Source organism: Zalophus californianus, chromosome 2, assembly GCF_009762305.2.
Source record: "Zalophus californianus isolate mZalCal1 chromosome 2, mZalCal1.pri.v2, whole genome shotgun sequence".
NCBI classification, from domain to species: Eukaryota; Metazoa; Chordata; class Mammalia; order Carnivora; family Otariidae; genus Zalophus; species Zalophus californianus.
This window is the reverse complement of record NC_045596.1, coordinates 155,696,717-155,713,032: the sequence shown is the minus strand read 5'-3', so window position 1 is coordinate 155,713,032 and position 16,316 is coordinate 155,696,717. Positions and strand designations below refer to the sequence as shown.

General features: G+C 35.1%; 1 protein-coding gene across 3 annotated transcripts in view; it reads right to left on the bottom strand.

Annotated features, from left to right (window-relative positions):
* KCTD9 (potassium channel tetramerization domain containing 9) overlaps positions 1-16,316 on the bottom strand; it is a 36,519-nt gene that overhangs the window by 15,414 nt on the left and 4,789 nt on the right. For 2 of the 3 annotated variants that reach the window (XM_027599759.2, XM_027599758.2), the window contains exons 2-8: positions 11,917-12,038; positions 9,298-9,341; positions 5,903-5,999; positions 4,994-5,052; positions 4,668-4,796; positions 803-870; positions 606-701 (exon numbers count right to left, since the gene is read on the bottom strand). In XM_027599759.2, coding sequence (XP_027455560.1) covers positions 606-701; positions 803-870; positions 4,668-4,796; positions 4,994-5,052; positions 5,903-5,999; positions 9,298-9,341; positions 11,917-12,038 — 615 coding nt within the window. The remainder of the gene's footprint in view (positions 1-605; positions 702-802; positions 871-4,667; positions 4,797-4,993; positions 5,053-5,902; positions 6,000-9,297; positions 9,342-11,916; positions 12,039-16,316) is intronic. The other variant, XM_027599760.2, reaches the window with a different exon arrangement.

Sequence of the window (16,316 nt, the reverse complement as noted above, 5' to 3'; positions counted from 1 at the left end):
AATTGGCAGGTCAGTCAGTTGGAGTTTATTAGAAGACAGGATCAGATAAAACTCAGATATAAAACCAGTGTCCTTAATGGGTTCTTAGTAAAAGAACCTCTAAACATAATATTAGAATCCAGCCTGGCTATACTTCATTTATGTGCAGAAATTTCTAAAGAGCAATCTCTGTTGGCCATGTACCTACTGATAGGTATTATTTATATATTTTTATATATTTTATAAGTATTCAATAATTCAAGGTAGTTTTATTGAAAAGTGAGTACTGAGGTTTTTAAAATCTTTAATGTAATAATACATAAAAGTAACTGCCAGTGACTGGCCATACATAACAAATGTACAAACAATTGACTTTTTATTTTAATTGCTGCAATTCTGATGAACTCAAAAACTGCTACATGAAGCATATTAGATAATAAAAAAGGCCATTACATCTCTTTTTTTGCTAACCACTTTGGGATTAAATCAATGCTATCACCCATAATTAAATTCTATCTTGCATGAAAAAGGAACATAAGGCAAAAAAAAAATTGTGGTAGAATGCAAAGCTTTACTCACAAGCTTCGCTGACACAAATAACTCATGCAAAAGTCAGCTTTAATTACCTGGCAACGCAATTCTGATTTGGTTGGCGTGGCTAGCAGAAATCGGACAAATTCCTTTCGAGATATTGGTGAGTGATCCTCTGGTGGTTGAGAATTCTTGAAAAAGATATTAAAAAATTAGTGGAGCATTTTCAGAGACAGCTACAATAACTATATTACAATAACTGTAATACTGGCTAATGTAAAAAGAGCCTTACCTTTATTGCCACTTCCAGGTGTTCAATCAATGAGTCAATACCAAAAAATCTGGCTTCTTCTAACACACCTATCATAATAAAAATGATGCGACTTTTATAGAAAACTATTCATTTTAATATTTATAAAATTCTTTGTTAAATCCTCACAATACAAGTGAAATTCAACAAGCAGGCAATCAATATAGAAGAAAAATAACTCATGTGTAGAACATGTATACAGAATATTTTTAAATATTTGTAACACACAGTTTTTCTAAATAGTTTACATTCAGCAAAAGAAAAACAGAGACAACTAATGAATTAGAATGAAAGCCTTCTATATTTCAAAATTTTCTGACAATCACTTTAAATAGGCCATAAGCAAAAACTCCTAATTGCACAAGTTCCTAAAATAATTGAAATAAATTTGATTGTGAATCTAATATTAAATGACTAGTTCACCTCATCTTAACATTTAATTGACTTCAATGGAACAGATCTGAATGGGTTTGTCACAATTATCTTTTACTTACTGCATCAGAAAATTATAGAAATGAATAAAAGTAAATTAGTTTCAAAATAAGTCAACAGAATGACTCAGAAACTTCTCTCAAGGAAATTCAATTTTTAAAAAAAAACGATTTCTAAATGATAAAAGGGATTTTATGTATCATTTGCTTTTCTTGGTAAAAAAAAAATCTGCACATTCTCTAGGTGACTTGTGTGTATACTGTTTTCTTACATCTGTTACACATCTTCATCAGGGTATTTGTGAAGAAATTGGGAATCCATTTTCCTTCAAATGAAGACCTCATTTAGTTAGCTGAGTTTTTTAACTTGTTAAAAAAATTCCTAAGGACTCAGAAATTACAAAGAAAGTAAGAGACATAATCTCTCTCTTCGAATAGTTCAAGCTAATAAGGGTAACTAGAGGTAGATATGGGAAGCTCAGCAGTTATCTGGGAAGATTATGATCTTCTCAGGGAAAGCCCAATTCCACCTCTAATATTCCAGTTACAAAACAAAGGTCATCTGATGAACAGCACACTGCTCAGGGAGCTGCTCTGGCATGACACTTTCCAGTCCACGCCAGAGGGGCCTCATCTCTGGATTCCTCTTGAAGGGGCACCCATATTTCCTATCTGTCCCTGGTAGACACCCACCATACAAAGGGGTTTCTAGTGGGCTTCACTCTCAGTGTGCCAAGATCTTCTGAGTCAGTCAGAAACCCCCCAAGGAATAGAGTAACGATTTTTTTTTTTTTACTTCTAGTTCAGAACCAAACCTTAAAAACTTCCGGAAAACCTTAGAAATACAAAAGGCACCTATGGGGGACAGTTGAGAAACCAAAGTAATATTTAGCAAATTTTTCTGTCAGCACAGTAGAAATTAGAGTTGAATCTCAGTTCTGCCACTCACTTCCTTTTTTGTCTTAGAGAAGCTACTTATTCTTTCTCTTAAAGTTCCTGTTTACATTTGTGAAATGGGAGTATTATCACTTTCTTCACAAAGTTGACACAAGTATTAAAAGAGATATGCATATATATTATTTGGTATAATGCCTGGCACTTGGTAGGTCCTCAATATATGATCACCTTGATCATTATTACATTGCATGTTCTCTGACATTTCAGACCATTCTCTTTTTACTGTATCAAACTGGGGTTCAGAAAATTTATGTGAACTTCAAGGAAATAAATACTGAAATGCTAGAAAAGTTTTCAAGTTAGAGAATAATTGGATTGAAGTGAAATTTACCTACAAGGTAGGGAAAGATGAGTTAAAGCAGGAAAAAGAAGGGCGCCTGGGTGGCTCAGTCAGTTAAGTGTCTGCCTTCGGCTCAGGTCATGATCTCAGGGTCCTGGGATCGAGCCCCACGTTGGGCTCCCTGCTCAGCAGTGAGTCTGCTTCTCTCCCTCCTTCTGTCCCTCCCCCCTGCCTGTGCACTCTCTCTCTCAAATAAAATCTTGAAAAAAAAATCAGAAAAAGAAGGTTTTGAAGACAAATGAAAGCAGAAAAGGAAGACATGATTCATTGGAAAAAGTGAAGGTCATTAATGGCAGAAAAATAATGAAAGCAAGCAAAAAATATATTCACTGATGAAAGCACAAATAAGGAAGAGTAAGAAATAAGGTCATGTAAGTAAATAGAGGAGAGGTAAAAAAGTCAGTGTAGATTATTATAAAGCATATAATTACTTGGGGCAACCTATAGATATTATAAAGAGTTTGGATAGATTTTGTACTAATTAGAAGTAGTAATGCTTTATAAAATGAATCCAGTACAGAGCTCTGCTTGCTGAACAACTCAATAAATAAAGCAATGGCCGAGAAACCTGAAAAAGGAGCAAGCATTGCTTGGCAAATAGCCTGTAGTGCTAAAGTCTGGGAGAACATGGATATGTATTTCTGATGTTATTTCCTAGGCTGGGAGGATATGAAAGGCTATCAGTGATACAGAGAAAAATTAAACTAGGAAGCATCAAAGAGCCCATAGGATGCCTACGGTGAAGTTTAAATGTCCTCAGAAGAAAAGAGTGGCCACCAGAATGTAAGCAAAAGTGATCTACCTGCTAAAAAGCAAAGGATTGTACAAGAGAGGACCACTGCTTATTTTTCTAATAATTTCTGAAGAATGAGTAAAATAAAAATAGGTTATACAGGGTTTTAAGCAACAGTTGGTAGGTAAAAAATAAGAAAGCAACAAGAATTTGTAATGAATAGGTATGAAGCTAGATGAAAGGTCAAATAAGGTCATTTTTTGCAATGGGTAAGCTTTAAAGGCAATACAGACTTTAATACAGCAACAATAAAAGTTACTGAGTGTTGTCTATTATACTCCAGGGATTTTAAGTTAGCCCCTTTGCCCCACCACCAGCCCAGGCTGACTATAATGTGTTTGGCATGTAGTATTTTCAAAACCGTAAGATTTCACATAAAATTTTAGATTTCCAGCTTTTCTTTAAAAATCAAGGCTCTAATACCCTATGCCCACACACCCACATGGCAATAATCTGTGGAAGCTGAGTAGGCATTTGCAGTCAAGATCGCCACACACCCCCCACCACTCATCAAGTCAGACCAAATTTAGTCACATAGAGGCCCAGGAGCTTTGAATATGCATCTACTGCTTTATAAGGGCTCTGCCTGACATCATCTCCATGATGTGAAAATCCTGTGATGTAGTCAGGGACGAGTATATTTTTAATACTCAGTTTTCAAAGGAGACTCAGAGAGACTTTCCCCAAGTTAATTTTCTAGTAAGTTGTAGAATTGAGATTCTAATCCAGTCTTATGATTCTGAAGTATAATTTCCCCTTTCGATGACTCTACGTCTCAACACGATGGGAAGGTCCATAATTTGAAGTCAAGTCACAGTCATAATTCAATTAAAAAAACAACAAAATCCCTTAAAGTCCCTCGTGAAAAAATCTAACTCTGTTTAGAATCTAAAATCAGAATTTATGGTTAGACATATACCCATATACACAAAGACTATCTGTGCCTACAACTATTTCTATACCTATATATATTCATATATATAAAAATTTAGTTTTAAAAGTGGAAAAGATAGGGGTGCCTGGGTGGCTCAGTCATTAAGCGTCTGCCTTCAGCTCAGGTCGTGATCCCAGGGTCCTGGGATCGAGCCCTGCGTCGGGCTCCCTGCTCCGCGGGAAGCCTGCTTCTCCCTCTCCCACTCCCCCTGCTTATGTTCCCTCTCTCGCTGTCTCTCTCTCTGTCAAATAAATAAATAAAATCTTTTTTAAAAAAAAAGTGGAAAAGATATATTTTCCCTTTTTGAAAATGTACTATGTTACTAAGCAAGTGAAAACAAGAAAAAAAATCCTAACCTTACAAAAATGTGAGGAATCATATTAAAAACTCACCCAATAAATTAATGCCATCATTTACAATGAGCTGTCCATGACGCAAGTAGTTCAAAATGGGTTCAAAGTACTCAGGACTTCGGTCAATTAAGAAAGCTCCTCTATGATCTTGCTTATTTCCCCAGACACCTGTGTCACCATTACAGCGAAGAGAACCCCCCCACAAAGAAAACCCAAAGTTAGAAATTTAAAAATTGTGTAACATACTAATGTTTTTACTCGTGTAAAAATTATTGATACCATTAAAAAGTACAGAAGGACAAGAGATAAGTCAATACAGCTACAAACAGATCACACAAAATGCGAAAACAATGTGTTGCACTCACCTTTGTCCTTAAACATGTGGGCCAGCATACTGTCGGGTTCTTTATTCACTAAAGTGCTCCTAAGAATTCAGGGAAAAAAATTGATTTCTCCATTTGTCTTTATAAACAAACATATTTAAGTCAAGAGTATACTCGATCCCAGCTGCTCTCTCAAAAAGATGCATGCTATAACCTGGTAGGAGTGACGCTGGGAAACAAAAACGTGCAATAAGTTGCCATTTGTCAAAATCCCTTCTATTTTGGCATTTCCTTTGATTCAAATATTGTTTTAGGTTCCTTTAACTTAAACACTAATCTATCTTTCTAGCAAGCCATTATATCACAATATTCTTGACCTAAACTTACATTGTTCTTTTTTTTAATAAAGATTTTTATTTATTTATTGAAAGAGAGAGAGAATGGTAGAGAGAGAGCATGAGAAGGAGGAAGGTCAGAGGGAGAAGCAGACTCCCTGCTGAGCAGGGAGCCCGATGCGGGACTGGATCCAGGGACGCCAGGATCATGACCTGAGCTGAAGGCAGTCGATTAACCAACTGAGCCACCCAGGCACCCTAAACTTACATTGTTCTTATCCCTTTAACATAAGCAGCTGTAGTTGCTACAAATTTCAGTATTGTTAATTTTTACTTGTGTTGCATGTTTATTATCTGACATCTAAAAAACCTGTTCTAAAACCCTAAAATCCTTGATACCTAAAAAACATGTACCTAAAAAACAAATACCTTTCGTGCTTTCTTTGGAAGAACTTGTGGATCATTTTTCTACTCTTTAAAAAAACTTTCTAAAAAATGGTTTAAGATCACATAGTACTGGAGTCTCTTCTAAGGAAATGAGCAAAACTGAAGGAAAGAACAAATACTACATAGTGTCCTCTAACACACACCTGTGCACACATTCACATGCACTTACCGTGTAGTTGTAAAGTACCGCCCTCCAACATTTAAGGTTAGCCAGTCTGTGTGAGATCCTGACAATCCTTCAGGTAGTTTAGAATCTGTCTGAGGATCTAGAAATGACATGTAGAAAATAATAAAAAAAAGTTAAGATTTGATTAATGGGGAAGATGGCAATAAGCTTCATTTTTGACACTAAAAACACACATAAAAGCATACCAGTGCTACTAGAGACCCACTGATAGCATTTAAGACAAATCTGGTAAGGTATTCCCACAGATAGAAGAGCACCATGGTATCAGCATCTTTGAAGAAGCTGACAGAAACAACAGGGTATATGATGAACCTAAGAATTCCAAAGTAATCCATACTCACTTCAAAGCTCAGCAAGTCTATTTGAGAATAGCAGACTGAAAGTGGAAGGGATATGTCCAATCCATGGGTGGGTGATGCAAGTAGTTTGCAGTAAGATCTGAGGAGGCTGGAAATGAACCTCAAAACCCACCAGCCAAAACTCCCTTCTAGGACAAAGCCCAATACACTAAGGACAAGATGTTGGAAAAAGAATCCAAGTTGAACAGAACAAAGACAACAGAGACAAAAGAGAAAGAAGTCCAGATAAAAGTTAAAAAGGTCTAACACAACCAGAATATATGAGAAGGTGACTTCCACATTTTTTAATACTTCACACAAACAACAAAAAAGGGAACTTCAGAGCCATGAAATTAGAAAACCTTCCCTAAGTCAGCTCTCCCTTCTCAAGTTAAAGAAACTAATTTTCACGTTAAACGGGCAACAGAAAATCCCCTACAAAAATTAAAAAAAAGAATTACATCCCTATAGACAATGAAAATGTGCCAGAAATGCCCACAAAATAGATAAAAACTATAATCAAATATTCCAAACATGCTAAAAGAATAATACAAAATATGAAAAGAACAACATAACCCAGATTTACAAAATTCACAAATGAGGTGAGAGAACTCAGGAGAGAATTAGAACTACAATGAAAACCCAATTCAGAAATGAAGATTAAACTAGAAGGAACACAGGAGAGAATAAACAGGTAATACCTTAAGGGAAAGAAAAGATGAAAAAGAGGAAAGCTTTAAAAATCAGTAAGAAATGAAGAAAGAGATGAAAAAGATTTCAAGAAAGATTTCCAATATAAAAGACAGGTGTAGAAGATCCAACATACAAACAATAGGAGTACTGAAAGGAGAAAATTAAAGCAAGGGGACAAAATGAATGCATAATTTAAACTTTTCTAAAATTAAAAGAAGATTTGAAAGTATATATTAACAGGGTTCACTACATATCAGACAGAGAGAATCAGCTCAGAAGACTCTGAGAGTCATTAAAAAAATCACTGTTTTTTAAAGAAAGAGAATAATCCTTTGAGTGACCTAGGAAAAATAATCATTATGAATGATGATCAGATTTTTTGGACACGAACATTTTATGTCAGAATAAGATTGAGTACAACATATTTAAGATACTTAAGAAAATGTGAACCAAGGATTTTTTTTTAACAGCTTAATTGAGGAATAATTGATACACAATAAACCATACATTAAAGTTTTCAATTTGTTCAGTTTTGACATGATTTTATATCCAGTCAAAATGATTTTCAAGTATAGAAGCCACAAACTGTTATTAACATATGAGATGTCAGAGAACACTGTTCTTCTCAGAAGTTCTTTATAAAGAATCTACTACAGAACAAGTTTCAGACAACCACTGGAGGCATCAATGTAAGGACTGAGGGTGAGCATTAAATACATTTGGAAGAGTAAAGCTAAGTGACAGTTTTAAGAGAGAGTATAGTATATAATGGCTATGTAAGCTGATAATGTAGAAACAATACAATTGTTTTTTAAGTAAGGAAAGAAAGGAATGAGCACAGGCAAAAAATGTTTACCCGCCTTTAGCAATCATATTGGTACTGAAAGTATTGGAATTGTTACTGACACTTTTATGTGTGTTTTGTGTGGGATGAAATGAGTACTTATGTGACATAATTCTATCATTCTCTATGTCCCTGAAAACCAGAATTACTGATATGGAAGAAAGGAGATACAGGTGTAAGACAGAAAAAGTTAAATAAAAATCTTACAATCCTGATTATAAACCAAAGTAGGAGTATGAACCCAGGAGATATTTTACCTCTGTATAATGTCATATATTATATAAACCTTCATATCATATAACATATATTACACATAAATTTCATCTCTAGCTAGTTATGTATTTCCAACTCTGTCCACCAAAGAGCCTAGTAAAAATAATGAACCCAGTAGCAATGAGCCTATCTGGCACCCAGACTGTGTTCTGAAATGACATTTCCTACTAAAATTAAGACTTCTTGGAAAACGTATTGATCTGGGTCTGTGACAGAAGTATAAGATGAATACCTTGTTATTCCAGATAAGGAAGCTATAAAAGACCAATGGGGTTGTAATAAAAGGAGTTGAAGAGGTTTCCACCAGCCAAACATAAAATAATGTAGGCATCAATAAATGCAGAGCATGAAATACAAATATTTTTAAATCCAAGAGTTCATAACGATAAGACAAAAACACTACTTCATTACTTTTTGTTTGCATGTGTGCAAAGAACCAATTAAGTGACAGCTGTTTGCTAACCACTTTGTTAAGCTAATGGATAAAAGCTGTGGAAAAATTTGTGCTCATCGTTTTAAGTAGAGACAGAGAAGAGAATATACTTACTTCTAAGTTGGCAACTGCTTGTGTGATGATCCTGAGAACTCCCTCTACTCACCAAATACAATTACTGTGATGGCTTACGCAAATTAAATATTCAGGGTCAGACTGTATGGAGCTAAATATATCAAATACTCATTAAAGAACAGTGATGTTATCTAAGCCTTAGGCTCTTTCTCTTGAGATGCACAACGTATAAGCTTTCTTCCAAATCAAAAGGTAGTGTACGTGTCCTTGTGTGTGGTTGATGCCAAGTAATTTTGACTGATTTGATCTGAACACTGTGAATGATTGTCAAATGCTAACTTGTGCAAGCAGTACACTCAAAAATCTGTTACCTAACACACAAGAATTGCGACAATTACAATCAAGGAGAACATATCAGAACAAAAGTTGTAGTTTCCACAATCGAAATGACCTTATCATGTCATCTTTGATGAATCTGCGTACTTCAGAGCATTTTAAAGGCATGTAAAAAGATGAGGTATCCATACTAAAATATGGTAATATAATTCAAATTAAAACTTTACTTCAACACACACACATCCAATTTAGAATCAAAGAAGGTATGAAGAACAGAATGCTGCCATGAGGTCCTTTTCAATATTAAGCTTAGTAAGTGCATGTAAAATATTTGCCATCTTTTTCATTTTGGCAGACAAAATTGGCTTGTAAGGAAGTCACTTACCAATAAATGGTTCTCCTTCACACACAAACAAAACATCATCATCCCTGGGGAAATCAAAATTTAAAAGCCACCATCAAAATCCAGAAATCACATTAATTATCAGTTGACTAGAGGGCCTATAACTTAGAATTATGTAGAAGGCAGGTTTTGCTATCAATCTATATTGCAAGGAAGTTGACTAAGTTTCCAGTGCTTTGCTTAACTTCTTGATTTAGCGGTTTTTGGATTTAAATTCAAATAAGGTCCTGCACATGGAAGAACTTTTAAAATGACAAAAACAAAACAAAACCCACTATGCTAATTATGTGAATTCAGCTTTCTTATCAACTGAAGAACATAGTCTCATGCTCAAGGGATATGATTAAAGCCATGGCAATTCTTTTTTTACTTTAATTCTGTAAACCTCAATAAATTATTGAGGTTTTCTTCTAAATCATCAGCTGCTCTGGGCTTTGGAAATGAAAATACATTTTTATGTTACATCTAGGAAGAATATAATTTGCAAGCTAATGTCATATATTATATAAACCTTCATATCATATAATATATATTACACATAAATTTCATCTCTAGCTAGTTATGTATTTCCAACTCTGTCCACCAAAGAGCTCTGCTATAAAAACTTACTAACACCCACCACACCCCAAAGGTAAAATGATTGCACATAATCCAAAATTCTAGATTATCAGTGTATATTCTCCTCCCCTGCCTCAACATATCTCACCATTAGTGCAAATAAGTGGTCAGAGATTACACTATGAGCCACAAATACTTAATCAGGTAGATATTTTCTAGTTCAGAAGGCTTCAGTTCTGACCTTCTACGTTGTAGAAATTTTTATTTCCTGTAAGGCATCACAGGAATGCATTGAATATTTCTTAGAGGCAGCATCTGGGTTAAGGAGAAATTTAGCTTGATGCAAATCATCCAACAATGAGAATTATCTATTGAAACGGAAAGAAGCTAGGAGACAGATGCTGAAAAACTAAGAAATTCTAATTGATTTGGATTTTAAAGCTACATCTTTTAAGTCGACAATCTTTTGTACTTGCTCACTATGCCAATTAACCTAGACAGTATGAACATTTGTTTTCTTCTCATTAACAAAAATCAACTACTAAACTGTGTGACCCAGGTAAGATATTGAACTTCTCAAATGTTTAGTTTCCTCATTTATAAAATGAAGAGATTAGAAGTGATTACCTTCAAAAGCAGTGTATTACATTGAAAGGTCATTCTGACCTGAGTTTAAACAAAAACTAAACTTTGTATTAGTTTTGTTTAAAACTGTAGTTCTGTATTAGCTATTGTAATTTAGCGCATCATTATCTTCATACCATCAGTTTAAAAGACCTCCTGCCTCGCCAATTAAATGAGGTGACTTGGGCAGAGCCAATACAAGGCAACAGGCAAAGTCAGTTCTTAGCGTTCCCCTCCCATCTTCTTTCTTAAGCCTCTTCTTGCTCCAAAATTCTATAAGGCTATGAGAATGGAATGAGGTGAACTAACACTTGTTTTAAAGAGATAAATCTGCCTGGGATATTTAAAAAACAAAACCAAAACCCAACAAACAGAAAATCACTATTGTGGAGGATCACTGGTGAGTTTACCCTACTTAAAGCTCTACCTTATTTAGCAAGTTTTTACCAAAATAGGTCTTTGTAAGGTTCATAAAATTCAAAGCATTCTTAGGAAATGAATTGAACAATAAGCAGTAGCATATAAAATTAAAGAGATCAATCAGATTTCTAACATTAAAAAAATGCATGTCTTCCGAGTCAGAAGTTCTAGGCATCTGAATTTTGAAACATGCCAAATGGATATTAGCCAAACCCAAATTATAAACAGTGGGAAAAGAGGTAGGAAAGATGTGGTGAAGGGCGCCTGGGTGGCTCAGATGGCTAGGCATCTGTCTTTGGCTCAGGTCATGATTTCCAGGTCGTGGGATCAAGCCCCACATTAGGGTCCCGGCTGACTCAGAGGGGAGCCTGCTTCTTCTCTTTCTGCCTCTCCCCCTGCTTGTGTGCTCTGTCTCTCTCTCTCAAATGAATAAATAAAAAATCTTTAAAAAAAATAAAAAGATGTGGTGAAGTTAACACCTGGAAAACACTCGGCAAATTGGTCATTCGACAAACTGATTTTTGGTGAACTGGCTTTGTGTAAATTAGTCATTTAGCAAACTGGCCTGCTTCTCTGGGAGGGCTATTTTTATAACAAGTAGAGAAGAATCAGGATTTTAAATTTATCTTACAAAAACACATGTTCAGAGGCAATCAACTCATGAGTTAATGTATGTACATCAATTTTGTTAATACGAAAATAAATTTTGACACCCCTCCCAAATTGCATGTCTTATTAGATTCATCTCTAATAACAAAAAAATTCCTTAGTCATGTATGAAATATGCAGAAAAGACTATCAAAATATTGGAATGTACTGAGGATTTTCTACCTTATAGTAGAAGTCCAAATTATTTAAATTCTAAAGAGCAAATTTTAGGCAATCATTTGCCAAAATTCTGTATTCTTACCAGTAACTAAACTACTGCTTAAGGGAAACAGCAGAGCACCAAGATGCTGAGGGAACAGTGTAGACAGCTTATAAGAAGGTGAAGGTTACCTGATCAAAGCAATATCATCGATCAGTCCACCTTTCCCATTATACACACTGGTGGCTTTTATGCCGAGTTTACTGCTGGCCACAGAAAGCAAATCAGATAAAGTTCCATATACAGCGACCACCTGTGAACACACCAGATTAATTTGGACAACTTATATAATGAATTTCATTACTTACAAATTATAAACCACCATACTATAAACAGGACTAAAAATCAGACTATCAAATAAAAGGAGATTCTGAGAGGTTCTTCCATCTAATGTTGCTGAAATCCAAAACTAGAGTGTAAGAAATCATCTCTGCATGAAAATAATTTACAATCTTATGTATGTTAAATAACGCTCTAGTTCTGAAGATAGACCCACACCTGAATGTAGATTATGACATTTTCTAGCTGTCAACATGAGCCAAATTAACCTCTTTATGCTTCTGTTGTTTTAACAAGAAATGAATAAAAGTCACACCTATATCAGGTCATGAGGATGAAATGAGTTAATGCACGGTATGAGCTTAGCAAAGTGCCTGAGACCTATTAAGTCTTTATAATGTTGCTTTTACGTTATTCCTTTGTTATAGGAATGGTTTATTTTAAAAATAGGAATGATTTACTGTTTACAATAACATTTACTACATCAACCACCACGTGAAATAACTTCCCACTTCATTTATTTAATTCTTCAGCAACGACTTATAATTATAAAAGCCAGATCTTAGCTAACATTCTAAATACAGCCAACAGCTGGGATACAGTGAATTGCTCTCTCCTGCTTTACATCAGGCACAGTCTGATATATGCATAAGCAATGCAAATGCTTAGGTAGGGGGCTGAGAATCTCTACATGTAGTTAAGTTTTTTTTTTTGCTCCAGTATAGTTTCAACTATGGGTTCCCAGTGGCTGAGTTGTATAGTTGTACTGTTATTGGTTAGGATCTCTGAAAATTACGAATAAAACATAGATGAGGGGCTGAACATGAAGAACGAACAGCCAATCAACTTCCCACGGGATACTGGATCAAAGTGCCACATGAAATAAGAAACAAGGCTGATCCTTTGTTTACCAGTGACTGGAGTTTAGTAGACCCTGAATTTTTAGTTAAATAAATGTAACGAATAGTGGGGTATGGAGGGAATTGCTTGCTAATATGGGAATGTGCAATCTTCATGGCAGAGTACTCAGATCCCCAACTGTTTTCTCTTGGATCATAAGGATGAAAGGACAGATAAGTATAGCAAGCTGGGGATTCTAGGGAAGGGTTGTAGGTAAGCACAATTTAAAGGGAAGTAGGTGGATTAAAAGTCATACACAATCCAAGTGTCCTTAAACAGATGAATGGATAAACAAAAGGTGGTATATACACACAATGGAATATTATTCAGCTATTAAAAGGAATGAAATTCTGATACATGCTACAACATAGATGAATCTTGAAGCCATATGCTAAGTAAAATAAACCAGACACATAAAAGGGCAAATATTATGTGATCCCACTTATATGCCATATTTAGGCAGAAAGTAGAATAAAGATTACCAGGGTGGAGGGTGAATTGGAAAGTCATTGCTTATGGGTAGTTTCTACTTGGTATGATAAATTTTGGAAGTAGTGGTGATGTTACACTGTGAATGTACCTAATGCCAATGAATTGTATGCTTAAAAATGGCTAAAATGCTAACTTTTATGTTATGTATATCTTGCCATGGTAAAAAAAAAAAAATAATGGAAAGCACTTGGCACAGTGTCTTGACAGAGCAGACATGCCATAAATAACTGAAACTTGAATAAAATGTGTCTCCTTTATTTCCTATCATTTTTTCACCTCTGTAATACAGCCTGGAATTCTGTTACTGCAGATACATGTTCCTGGGAGAAAAGGAAGAGAAAAAATATATAAGGCATTAGGTGCAGCAAACCCACCTGTGCTAAGAGAAAGGGTGTGGAGAGAAAACAAAAGAATCAAAAGCACAGAAACACAAGAGACTGACCAAAGCAAATGCAAATCGACTTTTACAGCCTGGAAACTGTCAGGGGAGGGTAAGAAAATCCTTTCCAACATCAGCATTCTTGTCATAGTTGCTATTATATAAAAATTTTCTAATTGACTTTTGCTTCTTATATGTTTTTACATGGCTTTGGTTAGCCTGACATTATCTCCTCCTTGCCAGAACATCAACTTTCTCCCCCAGCATTTCTTTTCACTTCTCTCCCTCAACCGGCCCTATCATAAAACGGATGAAAATTTAATATATCTATGTTATGCAATGGACACTTTCCTTTAAATAAGATAATCAAAAGGCCATCAATTAGAGAAAACAACAGTGAAATTATTGCAAGAAATCTTACAGTTCTGTAGATTTGAAAATTGCCCTTAAGTTGGGCTACCACACTTGTTTTTCATTTGGAGGGCATTTTTGGCATTTGTTTTTTAACTAGATCACTTTAGCTTTACTCTCTTGAGCATACTAACAAATAACATAGAATTATATGGCAAACATAATATTCCAAATCTGTCTTTCATATAAACCAATCAGAATATCTGATTTAAAAATAGATATATACCAACATAAAAATGTGATAGGCTTGGAAAACATTTTAAGTTGGTAAGAAAGTCTCTAATAGACTGGCTCATGTACCTTTCTTTATGTAACAAGTTTGTTGGGGAGAAAGCAGCAATGGAAATCTTGTAATATCACAGATTTGAGGTGTAATTGTTTATAATAAGCTTATTTTAGTCCTCAGAGAGGCCAAACATTTGTAAAATGATCATGCTAAGAATGGCTATATGCTGCCCAGGGTGGACCAGGAGTTCCCATGTTACTGGGATTATCTACTTTAATAAACAAGGCACTATACTTAGAATGGAAGCATTCTATGGTGTAAACTGAGAAGGGCATCTAGTTAAGTTAATGAGAACCATATTACGTTACTATTTAACTTAACCCTTTCTAAATTTCAGACCCTAAGGCAAGAGAAAGCCATCTACCAACTGGGAAAGTAAATGTTATACTGTGCCTAGGAGGGCATATCCGTTTAGTGAGTTTTAATTTGCCTTTAAACACCATTTTCAAATTGCAACCTATGTTATTCAAATTTAAAAATTAAAACCCGCACATGTACTTAAAGCATTTTTTCTTACATGCCCATATTATCTATTAACTAAGACACTATCAATACTTATTCAATTTATTTACCCAACCAAACTATCAATCACAATTACTAAATTTACTCTACCTACACTTTTAGTTTAATACATTTAAAATTAGGTTTTTTTTAATTTAAATTTCAGTTAAGTTTAATATTAGCTTCAGGTGTACAATATGGCGACTCAACACTTGCATACAACACCTGGTGTTCATCACAAGTGCACTCCTTAATCCCGATCACCCATCACCTATTTAGCCCATCCCCCCCACCTCCCCTCTGGTAACCATCAGTTTGTTCTCTAGAGTTTTTTTTCTTGGTTTGTGCCTTTTTTCCCCCTATACTCTTTTGTCTTGTTTCTTAAATTCCACATACTTTTAAATTATTTTGTTCCTAAAAAAGATAACATAACTCTAAGAAGGCAAATATTAAAATATTAAATATTAAAAAGTCTGACAAAATCAAGTGTTGAAGAGGATGTGGATCAGTGGGAAGGTTTATGCAATGCTGGTGGGATATAAATTACTGCAATAACTCTGAAAAACAATTCAGCATTTAAAAAATTAAACATTCATATACCTAACATCCAATACAGTTGACTCTTGAACAATGCAGGGTTTTGGGGCACCAACTCCCCCTCCCCTGTGTAGTTAAAAATCCATATATAACTTTTATTATAACTATTATTATTCTGGCCTATTATTGACCAGAAGCCTCACCAATAATATAAACAATTAATATATGTTTTGTAAGTTATGTTACTCTATTTTTACAATAAAGTGTGCTAGAGAAAATATATAGTACTATAGGTATTTATCAAAAAAAAATCTACACATAAGTGGGCCCATGTGGTTCAAATCCATGTTGTTCAAGGGTCAACCGTTAGGATAACTTATATTCACCAGGGCATTGGTTCTCAAAAGTGTGGGCCCTAGGGGTGCCTGGGTGGCTCAGTGGGCTAAGCAGCTGCCATCGGCTTCGGTTACAGTCCTTGAGTCTTGGGTCTGGGAAGGAGTCTGGCATCTCACTGGAGCAGGGGGATAGGAAAGTGGAGCCGGCTTCTTCCTCTGCCCCTCCCCCTGCTCATGTTTTCTTTCTCTCTCTCAAATAAATAAATAAAATCTAAAAAAAAAATTGTGGTCCCTAGATTGGCAGCATTAGGATCACCTTGGAAATATGTTAGAAATTCAAATTCCTAACCCCATCCCAGATCTTGAATCTGAAGCTCTGAGGGTGGGGCCCAGCAATGTGTTTGCTCGATT